Here is a 20549-nt window from a genome sequence, read left to right on the forward strand (position 1 = left end):
ACCCTCCACCCATCTGCTCCCATCCCTGCAGAGCAGGAGGAGCTGGGGGAGGAGGCAGTGGCAGAGGAACCTGCCAGGGAGGAGGCCAACAGCACTGTGGCCATCTCCCTCAGCCCTCAGGAGGAAAATCTTGCCCCACAGGCAGCCCCTGCCAGCAGCCCTGCAGGGTCCATCATGGAGGACCAACCCAGCATATTAGAAGTTGTCCTCCACACCCTCCACCCATCTGCTCCCGTCCCTGCAGAGCAGGAGGAGCTGGAGCTCACAGCAGTGTCAGGTCCCTCTGCCCAAGGCGAAAGCCACAGTTCCTTCTCTCCCAGCCAGGTTAGGGACGCCTTGCCCAGGCAGCCTCGGCATTCTAGAAGGAGGAGGGCTGCTAGCCGTCTGGACTATCCCCAGCCCTGCAAGAGGCCACCTGATCAGCAGCAGTAGCAGCGCTGCAGTAAGTCTTTATTAAAGAAAAAATAAATAAATTGCTATATCCCTGATAAAGTCTCTGGGTGCTTTCACTCCCTTCTCTTACTATCTTTCCCTGACCCTGTGCACCCTCATCAGCCAAGGGCCTTAGAGATCCAGGATGATATTGGGAGTGCCTCCTCCCACAGGAATTCCTACTGCAGCCACAGCAACAGAACTGTTTCCGAAAAAGCCTGGTAAAGGAGTATTTCATTTGCAAAGAAGAATGTGCAAAATCAAGTCTGCTTGTGCCTGTGCCCAGATGGCACGACCACGTTGCTCCCTGCATTGCATTTCATCTGCAGTTGAGGGGACAGAAGGGGCCCTGCAGCTACCTGGTCAGAAAGGTTTCTGGGACAATAGGCCAAGGAACTTCAGAGCGTAACTTCTCTGCATCCAAACACCACCTTACAGGGATAACCAGAGCTCTGTGACTGGTCATAGAACACTCTCAGAAATTATTTACTCTGGCAAAAGAGAATGGTAGTTTTGAGGCTCCTTGAAGAGCTGCACTTTTCATGAAGGAATGTTCCCCATTGAAGACTCCCTTAAGCTGAGCCCCTGACTGATCCCCAGGAACAGTCCAATGACCTTCTTGGTAGAAAGCTTTTTTGTGTCAGAAAGAGAGAAACTTTTAAAAGAGAAAAAGAGAAAAAGGAATTTTTTGCTAGGTAAATTACAGCCTCAGAAGAAGAAAGCCATGATCAGAATCACAGAATCACTAGGTTGGAAGAGGCCTTTAAGATCATCAAGTCCAACCCATGCCCTAACACCTCAATTAAACTGTGACACTGCGTGCCACATCCAATCTTTTTTTAAACACATCCAGGAATGGTGACTCCGTCACTTCCCTGGGCAGACAATTCTAGTACTTTATCACCCTTCTGTAAAAAACTGTTTCAGGAAGGGTATAGAAGCACTAACAGAAGCATATACAACTAAGGCAGACATGTCTAGCATGTCAATTTACTATTGTCTCCAAAACAAAAATGATGCCTCTAATCTAATTTATGCACACAGTGAGGAACTAGAATACTCAAATATTGGAATCTTAGGTATTGGAATACTGGCAGCTCTACAGAATGGGTTAGATTTCACAGAAACCCCAGGAGCTTAAGTGAAAATCATCTAGGAAAGCAGGAAAAGGAAAGCATTCATTTTCTTCTATCAATTCAGATTGCTTAAAAAGAAACACAGACGAGGCAGTAAGCTTGACATCACTTAAGCATGTTTGTAAAGAGGTGTTTCCAATTCATGGTAGGGTGACAGCAGTAAGTAGAGTAACTTTTCAAGTCAATTAGGCTAGATCATGAAAGAGCTACTCCTAAACCCAGCTGTTTTGGCAGGCAGTCCACCCAATGGAGAAACTTTAGAGCAGGAAGGTTCACTTATATGCATAGTCAGTGGAGACAGTTAAGCAATTGCAGAAGGGTGAACTGCGGTGCAGAAAAAAACAAACCACCTGTCTGCTGACTACTTCACAGCTCTGGACATGTGCTTTGCTCAGAAGCATTTATCTGACCTCAAACGACACATTTTCAAAGACCTTTGGGATCTGCAGCATTCAAAATGTGGTGTTCAAACCAACTGCTTAAATATCCTCAAAAAATAGGATTTTCAGTGAAAGTAGAACTTAACTGATATTCCATTACTTTTTTCTTGCATTTTATTTTCACATTATATTTAGAAGCATGGGTAGTAGCTCCAGATAAATATTATATTATCCCTACTGAATGGAAGTGTGTTTTGCACACTCAGAGGCAACATAACACCTTGATGCTAACAGGAACAAGGAGCATGCCATTCCTCTTTGCTAGAGGAATGCAAACTGTCATCACCCCCTTCCTGCCGGAGCTGGCTAAAAGGTATCATGGGGTCTTACAGCCAGTGCTTGGAATAAACAAAAAAGGAACAACTGTAGGACACACTATGACTTAACAGAAGTCAACATTATGTGCATATGAATAAATGGGACAAATTCCAGCTTAGATTCAGTGTTTAGAGAAAACAACCCAAAAATGATTACAGAAAATTCTCTCACAGTGTGAGATTTCTTCTGATAATACTTTTTACTTAATAAAATTCCAAATTTTTGGATAACATGAACATAACTTCTTCACTGAATTTGAACATGTATGTTTCTGTATGTTTAAGGAGAAATAAACACCACTGCCATGGACTCTCACTATTAAAAATACAAAAGTTGAAATTTACTAGCCATACATCAATGTCTTTGTGATAATGACACAAACAGACCAGCTGACAAGTCTAGTCAGAGTACACAAAATTACTAACAGTGATTGCCTGTGTTATAAATGTTGCCTCCCTCCGTTAGAGAAAATATTTAAAAAATAAACCAGGTTAAACCAGATTAAAGAATAACATTAAAGAGTTAAGTTATGCCATGAACCATGTAGACAGTGATAAAGGAGAGCAAGTCAGCATAAGTTTTAAATAACTTCGCTTTTGTAAAAAAGTAGGAATGGAAAACATGCTACTTTCCTGATTGGAAATTCCAGTGGTTCACTTGGAGCAACTGTATGAGCAGCAATATACTTCTCCCCGTCAAGACAAGTCAGCTTATTTCGTGCAGCTCTGTTTTTTCTTATGTATATATTTTCAGGCTTAAGAATGAACTTTCCCCACCTGCTGAACAAGAGGCTGGAAAGCAACACCACGGAAAGGGACCTGGGGTCCTGGTCGATGGTGAGTTGAACATGAGCCAGCAGTGCTCTGGCAGCCAGGAGGACCAAGCGTGTCCTGGGGGCATCAGGCACAGCATCCACAGCCGGGCAAGGGAGGGGATTGTTCCAATCTGCTCTGTGCAGGGCCTCCTCACCTTGAGGCAATTTTGGGCACCACAAAAACATGTTAAACTGTTAAAGGCTGTCCAAGGAGGGCCATGAAGGCTTGTGAAGGGTCTTAAGGAGAAACCTTATGAGGAGTGACTGAAGCAACTTGGTTTGCTCAGCCTGGAGAAAAGGAGTCTGAGGGGAGACCTCATCACAATCTACAATTTCCTTGTGAGGAGAAGAGGAGGGGCAGGCACTGATTTCTTCTCTGTAGTGACCAGTGACAGGGCTCAAGGGAATGGCCTGATGTTGCGTTAGGGATTTAGGTTATATATTAGAAAAAGATTCTTCACACAAAGGGAGTGGGTACTGTAATGGGCTCCCCAGGGACGTGGTCACAGCACGAAGCTTAACAGAGCTCAAGGAGCATTTGGACAATACGTTCGAGCACATGGTGTGGCTCTTGCAGATGTTGTGTGCAGGTCAGGAGTTGGACTCAATGATCCTTGTGGGTCCTTCCAACTCAGGATATTCTGTGATTCTGTGAATTTTTTTTATTGGTAAGGAGCTCTCTAAATACTGAATATTTTTGTTTAAAATAAATAAATAAATAAATAAATGAACCAAGAGATGCAATAAGGTTGCAACTCCAAAAGTCACTTCTGCACCCTTCTCTGAAAAGGAGCGATGGCTATTATCTAAGACAATGACCCTTTTCAACATGCCTTATTTTCCTTAAGTATCAAAAGCCACATTTTTTTTATATTTCTTGAAGCCATGTCCAGACAAGCCAGACAGGTGTAAAATTGCTTTGGCTGAGCTGGAGAGTAGAACACATGGTTGAAATAAATTCCTGAGCCTCCTTCCTTGGAGAGCATCAAGTCGAGAAGTACAGACCATGGAAATGGCAAGGTTTTCCGGGGAAAAGAAGGAGGAAGAGTACGGGGTTAGAGTGTGTAGGGAGCTGGGAGAGAGGAAAGATATGAAAACTGCCGGGTAAAGATTCCTCTGCCCGTCTCAGACAACATGGCATCGGCAAGCACCCAGGCACGCTCATACACATACAAAGACACACGTCGCGCTGTCTGCCAAACCGTCCTCTCGCCGGGCTGGGCGCCAACGACGCGAAATGCAATCCAATGGCGTCCCGCACCCTCCTCCCAGTAAAGAGTTATTTTAAAACTTTACGCATAGTGCTCGGTAGCAACAGTGACCAGGGATAAAAGGGCAAAGGAGAAGGGCAAGGGAGGGAGCACAGGAACACGAGGAGGGGTAAACCCTACCAAAGCTGTTGCAAAACGGCTGCAGCAGCTTCAGCGGGGAGACCCGGCACGGGAAGGATGGCTCAGGGGCCGGGGGAGTCGGGGACGGCGTCCGAGCTCCGGCGAAGCACCTTGCGCCGGGCTCGGCGCTGGCTGCTGGGGCGGCCCCGGCCCCGCCTGCCGCTGAGGGCGCGACCGGGGCCGGTGTTCCCCGCAGGGGAGCGGAGCAGAGCCCGCACGGGAGGCGAGGCGGCGGCAGCGCCGCAGGAAGTCAGCGCCTGAGGGGGCTGGCACGGGGGCGACCGTGGGGCGGCCCCTCCCGGCCCGGCCCGCCGGCCGCAGCTGTTGCCAGCCGAGAGCCGCCGCCGGTACCCCCCGAGTCGCCGCCGATGGTGCTGCCGGGGTCCTGCTGCCCTCTCCCGGGTCTCGTCCCGCTGCCCCAGGCAGGGCCCCTCCGCCCGGGCGCGCCGCCGCGCCGCCGCCCGCGCCTCCTGTGCCCGCTGCTGCTCTTCCGCTCGCTGCTCGGGCTGGGGCTGCTGCAGACCGGCCTGGGCTGCGCCCTGGTGGCTCTGTGCTTCGGGGCGCTGTCGCTGAGCAGCGCCCCGCAGGTGAAGAACGCGTGTCCCCTCTGGGCCGGCTCCTCGGTAAGTGACGGCCGCGGGCCGGGATACGCCATGCTGGGGTCCGGCCGTGCGTGCTCGGCACCTGTGGGGCTGGCTGTCCCGAGGGATGCGTGATCCCGCTGCTCCGCCATCGCTTGGGAGCAGCCTCCGGGTAACGGCTTTTTGCTGGTAGCTTTGTAGGACCCCGGCGGGGTTACAAACGTCGAGACAAGCAAGTAGTGGATTTATTTCCTGACGTGCAATTTTGGGGGGGGGGAAAAAAAAAAAAATACTCTGTTATTTTGTGCTATCAGACACAGGATTTCCAAAAATTGTAGTGCGTGTAATGTTGCATGTTTGTGCTTTTGTGCCTTTTATCGTAGGCATAATCTAGAGAAAAATCACCAATGTTCCTGGGGAAAAAAATAGAGGGACTTAGCACAGTTTTGGAAGGACTACTGAAAAGAGTTATTCCATCTCCTGTTGGGCCTTGCTTTAAGCCACAGCTTTATAAATATGGAATATATACCAGAATTTGTATTGCAAAAGCTAGGCAGCAGTAAGCAGAAGTTAGCAAGTCAGATTGTTAGTAAGTCAGAGTTAGATTGATTGGTCGCAGGTTTTGGACCCTCCAGCAATCAGCAAGTTATGTATTGGCATAGACACTCAGCTCCTGCTGCCTATGTGAACAGTATCAGCTTATCCCTCGCTTTAAACATTTCAGTTAAATTACCATGTTGTTCACCACCTGTAAAAATGCACACAGGGCAGTAGTTTGGGGACCAAGTAGTTCCTGTTTATCTGTATAAGCAGCTTAATCCCTGAATGTACACAGTCCTTGGGGGATGAGGGAAATCCAGACCATCCAAGTGTCTTTGTTTGGTATCTCTCTTGTGATCTTTCATCCTTTTTTTTTTTTTTTTAAATTCTTAATCTAGGTTAAAAGAAGTTTATGTAACCAATGGATTTTCTTTGAATTCTGCACACTGAACCATGCTTATGCTTTTAAAATGCTTTAAAATTGCATGTGTGAGATAGAGGTATTCAGTATTTTTCATAATCAAGAAAGATGTTGGTTTTGTTTGGGGTTTTTAAAATTATATTTCTGAAATAATAGTACACTCAGAAAAGTTACCAAAATACTGTTTGGGTGTAAAAATATACATGAAAATTTTAGCCCAGAAGCAACCTGGAAAAACAGATGCCATTAAAAGCTGACTGATGTGTCTGGTTGGGTGCTTTTTGGTTTGGTATTCTTTTCATTATGGATGCTACATGGTGACTTCTGAGAGTCATGTCAGGAAAATTTTTGAGAAAATTTTCTCTTATCTTTAACAGATGTAATGAAATAAATTTGCTGTCCATAACGAAAAAAAAAAATTACGTCAGTGTTGATATGCTTTGTTATAAAATCATGTGTCCATTTTGCAGTCAGAGAATTCAGAAAATACTTTGTTATGAAACTGCAGTTATGTATGCGGTTTTGCAACACCAGTGATGATATCAGTAGGTGTTTTGGCCAAGTCATATATGCGTGTTACGCTAGATTAGATTGATCATGTCAAGTGAATGAAGTTACAGAAGGGATTTATTAAAAATACTAGTGGATGACTTCCTGCTTTTTCCAGTCTTCCTGTTTCTTTTTGGGGTAGGAGCTTGGCTGTCTTAGTCACAATGTCCATCAAGTTAAAAGTATAGCTGCTGACTTAGGGGACGTGCTGAGAAACTTATTTACCTTTCTTTATAGGGTTCCTGTTCTTCCGTGAGAGAGTGTTCGGGTATACTGTTTGTTTCAGTTCTACAGCAATTTTTTATAGTTTATTAATTGTTTGGTCCTGTAAGGTAAAGAAAGAATCATAAGGTTCAGTTCTGTGACTTAGCAAGTTTGGTCTAAAAACTGCTGTTGCAGAAGGATGTGCTTTTATTTTAACTTCTTTCCTCACGCTGATACTGGCATTGATCTGATTAAATAGCAAAACTTTTCAGGGATGTAGTGCTGGTGTTCTTTATTGATTTTGGTAGGGTTCATGCTCTGGGTTTTAGCTCACCAGAATGGTCAGAAGTCAGCAAAAGGGAAGAAGGAAGTAAGCACTTAATGAAGTGGTGATGGTGATGGAGAGAGGGGAGGAAAAGGACAATTTTTAGATTTGCCTAGCCATGTTTTAGAGAGCAAATACTTCATTGGCTGAAAGCAGTTATTTAAGGCAAACATGGACGTTGGAATTGCTGACATACTACTTGTCCCCATGCATGTTTTCTGGGAGGGAAAAGTAAGAAACGAGTAGATTTAAATTGGTTGTTATTTCACAGGATGCTCTTAGGAGCAAAGAACTTCATCAGCACAGGTATTCTCTGCTTTAAAGTGCATCTTCGTATCTTCCCAGCATTGCTGTAGTGTTCCAAAGTACAGTAATAAAAACAGTGTAAATGGCATTTTGCGAACAGTTCTTTGCTTCTTCGTGATGCTACATTTTTTATATTGTAGGCAATCTTATGTGGAATCTTAGGGTTAACAACATGGAAGAGGCCAATGCGGCTTTTGGTAAGTATGGATTAGACTTTGTAAGGAAATCATAAAAAAAAGAGCCTAATTTAATAGTTGTTGGTAAGAAAATAATCACCCCTTTCTCCTTTCAAAAAAATAATGTTGAGTCTTTATTTTCAAATTGTAGAATCATAATTATTTAAAGAGAAGTCAAAGACCCTGCCATATTCATTCCTGCACAGATGAAGTCCCCTGTAAGGTCCAGAGTGGACCATGTCTGGAAGAATTGTTAATGTTATTTAAAGTGCACATTTTTTGGTTTTGTATGTATAAGAAAATGCTGGCTTAGAATAAGTAATTTCGTTCTCCAAGGTAGTGCAGCTTAAACTGAAATTAAGGAGATAGCTTTAAATCCTAGCTTAGTTGTAGTGTTTTAGTTTTTGACAATGGGTTTGAGAACTAATTTAACACCTTACAGCAGGATCCAGTGTGCTAGTTTCATATACAGTTGACATTGCATTGCTGTGAGAAAAGTAGATTGATGTGCAGGGTGTGTAAGCTGTTTCCACTTTTAAGTGAAATCTGAAGCTGTGTAGCTCTTAATGTCTCAGAGTTGTGATTTGAAAAGGAGTTGTGGAGTTGCTTTTGTTTGTGTGTGAGTTTAGGGAGTTTTTTCATTTGGTGGTTGATTTGGGATTGTTTTTGTTTATTTGCTTGGAATTTTTTGCTTCACTGTCACTTCTGAAGACTTTTTTCAGGCCAAGGCAGTTGCCACTGGCCTTCTTGGCCCCCTGGGCACACCGCTGGCTCATGTTCAGCTAGCTGTCAACCAGCTTCCCTAAGATCCATTGTTATTTCTCAGTGTGCATTGGTTAATGGGCAAATTTTTTAGGAGTTTGTGGATATAGAGAGGAACCCACTGTTAGAGACTCCCAATCTGGAAGGACCATATTTTCATCAAGATAAATGTATATGCTGTCAGTCTCAAACTGCCTAAGGCTTGCGCAGTACTCCTGTGTTAATAATGCCTATGTTCTCTGCTGTTTCTATAGCGTGTTGTTGCTCTTTCATTCTTTAACATTCTCCATTGTATAAACCTTATTTTTCTTTCCTAGTTTTACTTAAATAGAAAACACAAGTTCTTCTTGATCTCTTATTTCAAATGGTCTTTAGGATGGTCACATGCTGAAGGAGATTGCCCTGGGATATTATGCATCAAGAAAGTTTTTTACTTGAAATTGATAAAAGCTGTCAGCAGCCTGCCATAATTTTATAGCTGACCCTGCTTTTAAGCAGGAGATAACACAGGAGTCTTCCTCAGCTCTCTTACAGCCACAGTTTTTCTGTGATTATGTGACTCTATGAAACTGTTTGGGTTTTTTTTTTTCTTATTTGTATGTGTATTCTACAGAGGTTTGATTTTTGGTAGCCAGATTAGATCAGCCTTGACACTGGGAAGCATTTCTGCTCAAAGAGAAGTGAAACCCGCAAAGGCTCCTAGAGATGTGTGTTTGATGCCCCAAGCTGTCAGTGTTCAAGAGGTATTTTGGACAATGCATTTAACACTGGGCTACAGTCTTTCAAGGACAGATTGTTAGTTTTTGTGAGCATATTTATGTTGGGCTAAATACCTATTATGTCTACCTTCTAGTAACTTGAATTTTCTCTAGGGAGTTATGAAGATGCACTATTACATGAATTGTAAAAGCAAGCTTCCTAAATGTCTCAGCAATGAGAATTCTTACAAAGTCATGACTTAGAATTATGATATTCATAAGCAAGACTAGAAAACTCATTCAGAACTAAAACCTATCCATTTGTCAGTTGTGACTGTCCTCCTCTTACAACTCGTTGTATATAAAGCCTTAGCAGTCCCAGTGATGGTTTCTCACTATCTGTGTTTGTATTTTTGTGAAGGGTCAGGCTGTCATGGCTGCCACTTCAATCCAAGGCGTTGGTCATGGAGAAAAGAACCAGACTGTAGTTTGTTTTTTTTTTTTTTCTGTGACAGCAAGATTCTGGTGCTGCTGATGCTTGCAGAAAGCACAGAGCTGCAGTGCTATGAGAAGTGAACTGGGGGTGGGCTGTGGTGCTTCAGCCACTTGGGTTTTTTCTTGGAGGGGAGAAAGGAAGGGAAACACATTGGTTACAGATGTAATGGACCTTTAGTAGCACCATCTGTGAAAAAACAGCCGTGAAGAGGAGATGGCAGTGATAAGACCTTTTAGTAAATAAAATGGAGAACCATATTTGGGTTTTGCCACCCACGCTGTTTCACAGCTATATTAACAGTGTGGGATGATACTAGATAAACAATATATCTGAGAGAGAGGGTACTGCAAGGCAAAATTAAGTCATATATTTTGAAGGACATTTTTGCAAGGAAGGCCTAGCCTTGAGCAGTACAGCTACTGAGAAGTCTGGTTTCAGTCCTTCTTTGGTTTTAGGCGTTGGAGGAATTTCCTTTCTGGATATCAATATCAAGTGTCAATCAGTTTTGGAAGTCAGCTTGTAATGCTTGTGCTTTGAAGCTGATTTCTTTGAGATAATGCTGAGTTAACACTGGACTCAGTGATCTTGGAAATGTTGATGATCATATGTTTCTTCTTCTTTAGGACTGTCCAAATGTATTAATGTGGAAAGGGAAACTCACCGCCACCTACCCCTCAAGTTACTTGGGTGTTAACTCTGACCTGTTCTGGGCTCAATCTTCCTCAATGCATAGAATCCGGTTCCTTCCTCTCTGCTCCTAAGCTCCTTCCTTTCACACAGCTTTAAATCTTAGTTTTTCCTGAAGGAAATTAAATTCTTTCAGAGAGTACATCAGTTCTCCATTGTTAGTTTGATTGTGTATGTTTTGAAGGCAGTTCATGTCTTTGACAGGTCATGCTTGCTGCTATAGCATCTGTCCTTACTTGTGTGCCAGATTGGACTGATTTGAGTTTATGTAGTATTCCCAGGCAGGAGTTGCCAGGAGCCGTATATGTTTTGCTGAATGCAGAAGCCCTTAGCTAGTGAAGCATCCTTTCCTTTCAGTCACGCACAAATTAGTTACAACCCTGTAGAATGCTTTTTAGGTGACTCTCTGAATGTGTTTGTTTCTGGTGTTGGGTTTTTTTTCACCAACTGAAATAAAGACTTCAAGTTAAGCATCTCTTTGGTGTCTGCTTGGTGCTTGAGTTCTGCTGCTAAAGAGGAGACTTAGCTGTGATTGAATGAAAGGGAAAGGAGTGCCAGCATCCAAGACACCAGCCTGTTGTGCTGTGCAGAGTTCAACTGCTGCAGCTGCAAGTACTGGGGAGCAGTTTGGTACTTGCAAAATGCATGAGATCAAGAAGCCAACAGAACACATGCAGGCTGGCTGGATGTGACTCTGGCTTTTGGCTACATCTTCTGTTGTTTGCTAGTATGGCAGCTTTTGTGTTCATACATGCCATTGTTTTCATGTAAAGCTTTGAGGGGTTTGACAGAAAAGTCAGAGTTGCACATGCAGCATGAGTCATTCAGTCTGGATTCTCCACATGTTTTACAGTGTGATCACACAAGGACTTGAAATTTTCATTTGAAAAACTTTTAATTTAAATGTGTTAATATTTTTGGTTTATGACAAATATTTACAGATCTTACTTTGGAAACAGAAAAGGTTATGGAATTCAGCCTTTATTTATAACCTGGAAATTTTTGAAGAATTTATTTGTGGTAAACCTTGTATTCAATTGAAAATTTTTATCCAAAGAAAAATATGCTCCAGAAAACTTTAAATAAAGATTTCTTAGGGCTGACTACTGCTATGATATCTGTACCTTGACAGATTTTCATGAATTTAACTAAAATTTAATGTATAGATACTTCAAGATACTTCATGCGGGTAATGTTCTTAAGTTTTAGCTCTGCTAGTAACAGTGAACTGTGAATAGGTGCTCCATATCATGTCCTTAACCCTGAAAACCAGTCTCTCCCTAGGCATGTGCTTTATATCAAGCAGTCATTTGACTTGTGAGAATTACTGTAGTAGTATCTTTTTTCCCTGGATTTTAGAAGTAAAATAGCTCGGTATTAACCTCTTTGCTCACACTCTAGACTCCAGCATTAAGTCAATAAATAGTAATTAGGCAAAGTGTTTAAAGTCAATGTAAGCAAACAGAAATATGCTTTAAAGTGTGAGAGTATGAAAAGCCATTAGAAGCTTATAGCCATTTATATGCTGCGAAAGGTTTTCTCTCATACATGGGGTGTTTTAGTGCTGCATTTCAAATATGTGACTTTTTTTATTACATGAATTAATTTGTCTTTTCTTGTGGGGCTTTCCTTTGTTCACAGTTGTATTGTGGGTTTCCATACAGTACAATGAATAGCTCTCACAACTGACAGAAATCTAATAAGGTCCTGTGAGTTTTAAGTATTGCTGTTGTTGCTGTGCATGTGGACAATTAATAAATGGATGTACTCTTTTCTGCAGGATATTTATAAAGAATTTACGTAGACTGTAAATGGATATAAGGGTTGCTGAAACAATTGTTTCTTCTTTCATTTAAGTGCCTACTTGGGCATCAGACCTGCACGTGCATATTCAAGTGAAAGCAGTCCCTCTCTGACATTAGATGCTTGCTTCAAAGGCAGCAGGAGCAGCAGGACAAAAAGGAGCTTCCCCATGCAGAATGAAAGATAGCGCCAGAGTTTTACTATGCAAATGTATTCTTCCTTGGAGTCCTCAAAAGGCATGATGACACTTTTTTACCTGAAAAAAGATCATATGTGCATGACCTTAGCAAATACGGATAGAATACACTTCACTTTCATGTAGTTTAATTCATATGAAGGTTCCTTGCAGCCTTCTGCAGCTGTTCACAGTCCATATGTATCTAAGGCTCTGAAGATGAAGCTGTGAGCCAAACTAAGGCCATAGTTTGAGTTGTTTCTGTTTTTATAACTGCAGTCAAGACCAGTTACATCTGTTTTGGTTTTTGAAATACCATGTTTGCCTTTCTCTATTTTTTTCTAAATTGGGAAGTACTTCTCTGGGTAGGATCTTCTGTCACTGGGATAAAATGTAACCCCTGTTTTTACCTGTAGGTGAGCAGATGTTTAAATTTGCGTCTGCAGGAGAATATGAGTAACTAAATAAGCTGATAGAATACTTGTTAGATTGGACAGTGTGTGACTGAATAAGTAGGCACAGAGGGTTATGATCAGTGGTAAAAGCCAAGCCAGCCAAGGACCAGTGGTGAGCCTGAGAGGTGGAAACTGAGGGGCCAGTACCACTGAAGTGAGTGCGCTGCACAGTGGATCTGAGTGCACTCTCGGCACAGGCAATGCTAAACTGGGAGGAATGGCTGATAAGTTAAATATTACCATTCAGAAGGACCTGGACAGGCTGAAGATTGCATTGAAAGGAATCTCTTAAAGTTCGGCAATGGGGAATGCAAAGTCCTGTCTGAGCAGTGAAATTATCCTATCACGCAGGAGGGAACAACATGATGGAAAGCAGCTCTGCAAACAAAAACCTGGGGATCCAACAAGCTGTCCATGAGACAGCAAAGTGCTCTTGTGGTAGAGAAGACTACTGGTGTCCTGTGCTGGATTAGGCAGAGACTTGCCAACAGGTCAAGGGGTGTGATCCTTCCAACACCTGGAGAGGTGTGAAAGCTGTGGCTGTTGAGCCTGGAGAAGAGGAGGTTCAGTGGAAATCTCTGCATCGCTATTTAGAGCTGATGGGGAGGAACAAAGAATAACGAGCTGGACTTTTCTCAGTAGTGCTCACTGCCAGGGCTAGAGACTGTGGACAGAGCTTAGAAAATAGGAGACTCCATCTGAACATGGAAGACAACTTTTTTACTGTTATGATGGTCAAAAGGGTGTAGGTTACATATAGAGACAGTCAAAACTAACTAGGCATTATATTCAACAGCTTGCTGTAGGTCACAGAATCATAGAATGTTCTGGGTTGGAGGGGATCTTACAGTTCCAGGCCCCTTGTTGTGACACCTGCTTGAGCAGGAGATTAGACCCCTCTTATCTGTGGTTTTGTGATTAGTACAAAGCTAGGACAAAATACTCTTTCTCTTAATAAATTATAAATTATTTTAGTTTTAGTGTGTCTAACACAAAGTAGTCCCAGTCCTCTACAGAGATTCACTAATAACTACATCAATTATTGGGGATTTTGGAGTTAAAATCTACCTTACAGGATAATGTTATGGTCAAACTAGTAATGTTGTAATTGAAGAATTTAGCTTGCATAGTAGCGCTATTTGGCTCTTGTGCATTCATTGGGGGATTATTTCCCTGAACCTCAGAAAATGGGAACATAATTTGTGCAACAGCTGTTACATGTTTCTGCTTCAGATTCCAGGTAGCTAACGAAGGTACATCAGATAAATTTATTTGGAAGGCCATGGTGTTCTTTGAATGTTTAGGAAGTCCTTGTTACTGGATCTTCCGTAAAGCTGTCTTGAACAGAACGGAACTCATGTCCCTCATAGTGTCCTTCTCTTCCTCTGTTTTTTGTGATGTCCTACTTTTTTAATTTGGACCATTTTGATACAAAGAAACCTGAGTGAGCAGACTTATTAAAAAGGATGCTTTGGGACGTTAAGAATCTGATACTTGCTTTGTGGGATTGAATGCTTAAAGAGGAATCTTACCTTTATTTGTCTCTAAAGTAGTAGTCTTACCCATAGTACTTGTTCTTGAAGTACAGGATATTTTTGCCTGTATAAATAGGGACAGGGATGGTTCTTTTGTATGTCCAAAATCCATATCCAAAGTCATGTAAGCATAGATTGTATGGACATAGGTGAAGGCAACACATAATTTTTTTCCCCTGCTTCTGCTTGTCCTTTTTTCATGTATTTATTACTCTTGCCATTGGTCGATTTCTGGTGGTTTATAAATCTGTAAGTACTATCTGATTTACAAACATTCTGGTTTTAGTAGCCAGGAGGAAATAAAATCATGCAGCTCAAGTCTCCAAAGTGTTTCCATCCTCACTGTATTGGGACAAATATTTTTCAAATATTTGTGCTGCAAAATAATTCTGGAAATGTGCAGAGTGAATGTTGGCTTAAGATGTTTCTTCCTCTTCAGGTTTCTTTACTGTTCAGAATGTATTGAGTTAAACTTAGTGGAAGAGTATGACACACAGTGGAAGTTGGGCAGCTTGCAGATCATACTTTGCACTCCAGCAAAACCTTTAATTGCTTGTACTATTACTACTGACATTATGCAATAGTTGCATAACTAGACGAGAATAAGAAGAGAGAAGACAAAGAATTTTGGGAATAGATTAAGACACCTTGGGGCACTGAAGTCATGGGCAGTTTTGAAAAAGCGGAGAGTCATTCCCAGCTTCAGTTTGTGAATGGGATTTGCTCTGTAATAAGTTCCTTGAGTTGGGTTTCTGTGCCCACTGCTTTTAACTTTGTTTTTGTGTTCCAGGTTAATCTGTTTGTTCTGCTGTCTATGATCAGTTTTATGCTGAACGTGACTGGATTAATACTAGGATGTCAAGGCATTCAATTTGTGTCCAGAGTACCCAGATGCAATTTGGTGAGCACACATACTGATTTACATGGATTTCTTCTCATTATGGCATGTTAGCTTGCTGTGCTGAGATCACAAAATGTCCTGACGTAGAGTTGCAAGTAATTAAAGAACTAGCACAAGGGATTGTTCTAGTAATGTAAAAAATATAAACCATTGAAAAAAGCCTGAGTGTGGGTGAGCTACCGCAAAATGTTCAGTCCATTATAATCTGTGGGTGGGATTATTCTTCCTGTTTTGCCTCACCTGGGGGGGACCATTCAGTGACACCTTACAGCAGAAGCTGTGAGAAAAAAAAATAAGGTAGATGAAATCATAGTAGCTTTTCAGAACACTTGTGCTTGAGGAAGATGCAGTCTGTACAAGGCAGGACAGAATGCAGAAGATTTTTCTCAAGCGGTTGTCATGAGAAATAGAAGAATCACTATTGATGAGCTGGAAACTGTGGGATAATTGAAATTTAAGGATACTGTATACAGTCAGTTGTTGATGAAGATGATTATGTGTAAAAGCTTGAAGGACTTTGTGGGTTAATGGAACAGATCTTTGAATATCTATTTTCATTCATTTATTCTTTCAGGAAAGCTGTTGTTGGTTCCTTGACATGCCAGTACATGTATTGCAGTGAGAGTCCAAGATTATAAACCCTTGGGAATCTAGATTCATCTAGTATCACTGCACCAAAGCCATAATGAGAATTAATAATGATATTCCAGATGAGGTGGTCAAAGGTTGCAGGAGTTTCTGAGCTGTCTGTAGTTGGAAATATAGGGTACAGCAAAAAGACATTCCTGAAATCATCAATTATATTGTAGGGTGGCTTCTGTAGGTGGAAGAGTGTCAACATTGTGACTCCAGAGTTTGAAAGCTAAAACCACAATTATTTCTAGATATGGAAACATTGAATTTCTACTTTGAAAACTAAGATGATAAGATTAATTTGAAAGTGAAAGTTACAAAAAACAGTGGTGTACAGATATGGCTGTTAATTATTTGACTGGGTTGAAATTATAGTCGTGGGCTTTTTCATTCCATCCATGAAAATGCAAGATATATTCTTGAACAACAGAAAATGTGTACAGTTCATATAGAGTGGTTTACACAACAGTCAGAGAAATAATTTCTAATCTGTTAAGCATTAGAAAGAGCATAGGTAATAAAATTCCCCAGTAATCATTGCAGCTTTGATTACAACTAAGTTGTATTTAAATATGTTGATGTGTTACCCATAATGTTTTCTCTCAATTAAGAAGTGTACAGCTTTATAATACAGCAATCATTGGCATACCGAACTGTTCAGTTATACGATCCTGTATTTTCAGTGTGCTTTGTGGTCATGGGCTTAGTTTAAGACAATAGGTTCTATATTATGCGGGTAAAAATATTGCATAAAACAATTAAAAAGTAGAGTTTTGTTCATTAAAGATGGATATGGATGAAAACAAGACTTGTTTTTGCTGTGAAGAACTTCATCCCACTACCTGCACAGAAGAAGAGGCTGTACTGAAGCTATACCATGTGAAGTCATGCAGTGCTGCTCACCTTCTTGTCAAGGTACCCTGCACACCAATCAATAATACTGCTTTTACAATGTTGATGTTCGTGCAGCAGTGCAGTGCAGTGCTGAAGTGTTTATGTTATTATGTTATTTTTCTGGTCTTCTGCACTGGTCAGAAGCTCTTCATGGTTCTGTAACGTGATGGGGCGGGGGGCGAGGGGGTTTCATGTCTGGGTTTTGACCTATTGCTGAGCCAATAAGCAGTTCTTGCCTGGTTTTTGTGTTTAGTGCAACCAAAACTGCTGTTTAGTCCAGACAAGATTACAGGGGTACATGAGATCTAAATTTTAGCTAATGATTTGTTGCCTTTGTTAGTCTTTTGCACTTCTCAGCCCTTTGTGGCTTAGAAATTGCTAAAATAAAACTCCCAACCAACACCATTTTCAAATATCAAAAAGCTTTGACATTTCTTTAATGGTGATCATCTTGAATCTGTATTTCCCACTGAGAAGTTACGAGAAAGGTTATCATTCTTGAAAGAGTAGATAGATAAATCACATCTGGATCTCTCTGTCAGGACAATAAACAGTGCAAAACAAGTTTTTGCACATTACTCCAGTCTTGAAGATTGTGCTAAAGACTTCATCCCATACATTTCTTGGAAGAAATTGCCATGATCATCCCTGTGTTTTCTCTATTTGTTTTAGTTTTGGATTATTATTATTATTGTGACATTTACAAATGCCATGATTTAATGTTTTAATTTCAATCATCTTCATGTTCTTCAGAAAGTTCTCTTAGCTCTTAGTGCCCTGAATGCTCTCACTGCCACAGTTTGCTTCACAGCAGCTGCCCTGCATTACTTACTGACGCTTGCATCAAGAAGATCCTGCACAGTAAGTGAGCACCAGGCATTGCCTGCCATAGAGAGTGGTACAAACAGTATCAACAGATTACACTGTTCACCACTATATATAGCTCAGAAGGGTTTTAACACAAGTTTTGTTTGATTAGGATGAATGTGAGATTGAAGGTGAAGATCACAATTTGGATCCTGATGACTTTGTCCCACCTGTCCCACCTCCCTCCTATTTTGCAACTTTTAATTCTTGTACTCCACAAAGTCACAGGTAAAACTGTACGCTCCCTTTCTTTTAGTGTCTTTTGAAACACTGCCCAAACATTTTTTTTAAGACTGTTTTCTCTGGTGAAAAAGGTTTGTGATTTTAGGGGAATTAAAAAAAAAAAAAAGAAGGAAAAACCCATTAGTTTGGAGAAAGCATAAATACAGTGTAGGTAAGGGGGTGAAATTTTGTGGTTTTGAGTTTAGATTCTCTAGGAACTATTTCTGGGTGAGAGAAATACTACTGCCTGACAGAGCTGAAAACTTACACGATGCTGTCAAGAGCATGTGAGGGCTGCAGTAGGAAGCTGGACACAACCACTTGGCAAGCCAGAGACCCTGAATGGTGTTCCCCCCATGACCTGAGTCATTCTCCTTCCCCCTCTTGACCTCTTAGGGCTGACTGAAGGCTGTGTTTTGGCTACACTGCCTGGAAAAGTAGTCCCTTACCCTGCAGGTAGTTATTTGCTCTTAAAATCACTTGCAGGTTGGCTTTACTAGTTTATGACTCAGGTGAGGTTGCATTATTCTGTTCTGAGCATACAGTATTTATACATAAAGTATTATGATGCTCAAGCAGACTGTATGACTCTTGTTCAAAATGCCTCCTTTTTGCAATGAGCAGGAGTGTTTAGTTTATTTCACTGTTTCATCAGGAGTAGCATGCATGACTTTCAAGATTAAATGTTCCTGGCAGAGGTAATTATAGATTGTAGGATTGCCTGGAAAATTATAACATGGCACAACAGTAGGATTTAGAATGAACAGGTCCTCTGAAACACCAGAGATTGGATTTGAATTCAAAATACAACTGAAATCCTCTATTTTAAGTCTTGGTTCAAGCGGCTTGTGAGAACAGAGTGGAATGTAGAATGATCTCTTTGTAAGAATAACTATTTATGCTTTTCAGAGTTCTCCTGCTTTAAAATGGACCAGTTGTTCTTTGTCAAGCATGTCATTCTGGATGGTTATCTCTTTCCCAGCAGCAGGTTTTTTTGGGGGGGTTTTGTTGGTTTTTTTGGCACAGGAGGGTCTGCTGGACTGTGTTTAAGGTCTAAAATTGAGTAGCTACCTTGCCTGTGACTATGTTAAAACTGGTTGATATTAACACTAAAGTGATGATGATATCTTTCTGAAGTCAGGCTACTTGTTTTAGGGTATTTTGGATAGTTATACAGCAGTGCAGAAATTAAAGCAACAGACAGGCTTTATTTCTGTTTTTGGAAGATGAGTAATTATGACTCAGCCCAGGCTGAATCCTGCAAGAGTGGCTGAGATGGGATGTGGCCATTTCTCAGTCAGCCTTCTCACACTTCTTCCTCCCAGACTGTACCCTGAGCTCCTTTTAGCACCTGTGCCCTGGCTTTCTGTGCTGAGGTCCCTGGTCCCTGCATCCCAAACCTTTGTGTGCAAGGAGGGTGTGACAGGAACCACATCCAGGGAGGTGAGCACCATCTGCAAGCTCCAAGACAGATACATCCCCTGAAAAGGGAAACACTACAGTCATCAAAATTTGTGCCAAAGACCTGTTTGGAATGGGCAGGCCTTCTCTGCCACCCTTTAAATTGAAATGTCAGAGGTCCAGCTGTCAAAGACAATTGGTTTGCTCACTTGTTCATGGGAGACTTTTACATTTGTCATATTTAATGGCAAAAAACAAACTATCCCTTCAAGTGTCTGGTCAATTCCTGCCTCTACTCTTGTTATTTCATACATTAAAAAATAGCAATTACATTATTTTTCAGGGTTGGCACAACATAAACAGAGACAGCTGGGTTTCCAGGTGAAAAAACAAAATACAGAGTTTGGCAGGAGTTGGCCTTTGATCCTTGAGAATCCCTTCCAACTCAGAATATTCTGTGACTCTATGAAAGTGTCACAAGATGTGTAAATTTAAGGGAAGAGGTGATGCATGCTGGGCATCAAGGCCTAGAAATCGACCTCTGTTCAGTTTAACGTGTTGTTTGGGTACCTCCTGGAAATTACATTTATGATTAAGGGACTCCAGGGAATGCTTTTCTAGTTGCATATTCTGCAATAAGTTTTACCATAAATGGACATAGCATTAATTTTCAAGGTATGACTGAGATTTCAAGGTAGGCCACATCAGGCATTTTTAAGAATAAAACTAAGATTCAAAATATATATAACTTTGTGGCTTACATTGAATGTAAATTCAGCATGAATATACTAGGAAAATGTGAGGAAATAATGTCGACGGAGGATCCGTCTCCATCATACTCCAGAATTATTCTAAAGCTTTTTGGAACAGATGAAGTAGATTGTAGTTAAAAACTATTTTAGCATATTTTGTTTTCCCTGTTTTTAAGACTAAAAAAGATAATGGCCAGCTGTTAAAATATCTGCTTTCCTTTCCTCAGATTTCTCTGTGCATTATCTCCATTGCCTTCACAGGAGCCTTTCCAAAGAGGGCTTCCAGCTTCTCATTTTGGACGTTTTACTCTTTTCCTGTCTGTGCAAGTGGTCTTTCATAGGCATTTCTGCATTCTGCCTTTTCCTTGCAAGCCCTTTCCTCTGAGCTTGCAAGAAAAAAATTTTCACAGTCATCTTTATTCCCTCCAGACAGTGTCCAGAGAAACCCTAAATTCTGGGAGGAACGACTTGCTTTCTAGAGTAGCATCCTCTAGTGATAGCGAATAAAACCTGACCAAAGTTCAGAGAGCAAAATATGTGTTTCTGTGTGTTTCTTGAGGTTCCTGCTCAGCACCAAATCAGCAACTCAAAAGTTAAAAAAAAAAAAAAAAAAAAAAAAAAAAAAAAAACCTGTT

General features: G+C 41.3%; 1 protein-coding gene across 2 annotated transcripts in view; it reads left to right on the forward strand.

The window, feature by feature from the left end:
* Positions 1 to 4485: 4485 nt before the first annotated feature.
* FAM189A2 (family with sequence similarity 189 member A2) overlaps positions 4486 to 20549 on the forward strand; it is a 25573-nt gene continuing 9509 nt past the window's right edge. Inside the window, exons 1-6 of one of the 2 annotated variants that reach the window (XM_041458438.1) lie at positions 4486 to 5154; positions 7598 to 7654; positions 15035 to 15145; positions 16565 to 16693; positions 17426 to 17533; positions 17652 to 17767. In XM_041458438.1, the coding sequence (XP_041314372.1) occupies positions 4900 to 5154; positions 7598 to 7654; positions 15035 to 15145; positions 16565 to 16693; positions 17426 to 17533; positions 17652 to 17767 (776 nt within the window). In that variant the 5' untranslated portion in view covers positions 4486 to 4899. The remainder of the gene's footprint in view (positions 5155 to 7597; positions 7655 to 15034; positions 15146 to 16564; positions 16694 to 17425; positions 17534 to 17651; positions 17768 to 20549) is intronic. The other variant, XM_041458439.1, reaches the window with a different exon arrangement.

This window comes from Pyrgilauda ruficollis, unplaced genomic scaffold (genome assembly GCF_017590135.1).
Source record: "Pyrgilauda ruficollis isolate IOZ18807 unplaced genomic scaffold, ASM1759013v1 scaffold128, whole genome shotgun sequence".
NCBI classification, from domain to species: domain Eukaryota; kingdom Metazoa; phylum Chordata; class Aves; order Passeriformes; family Passeridae; genus Pyrgilauda; species Pyrgilauda ruficollis.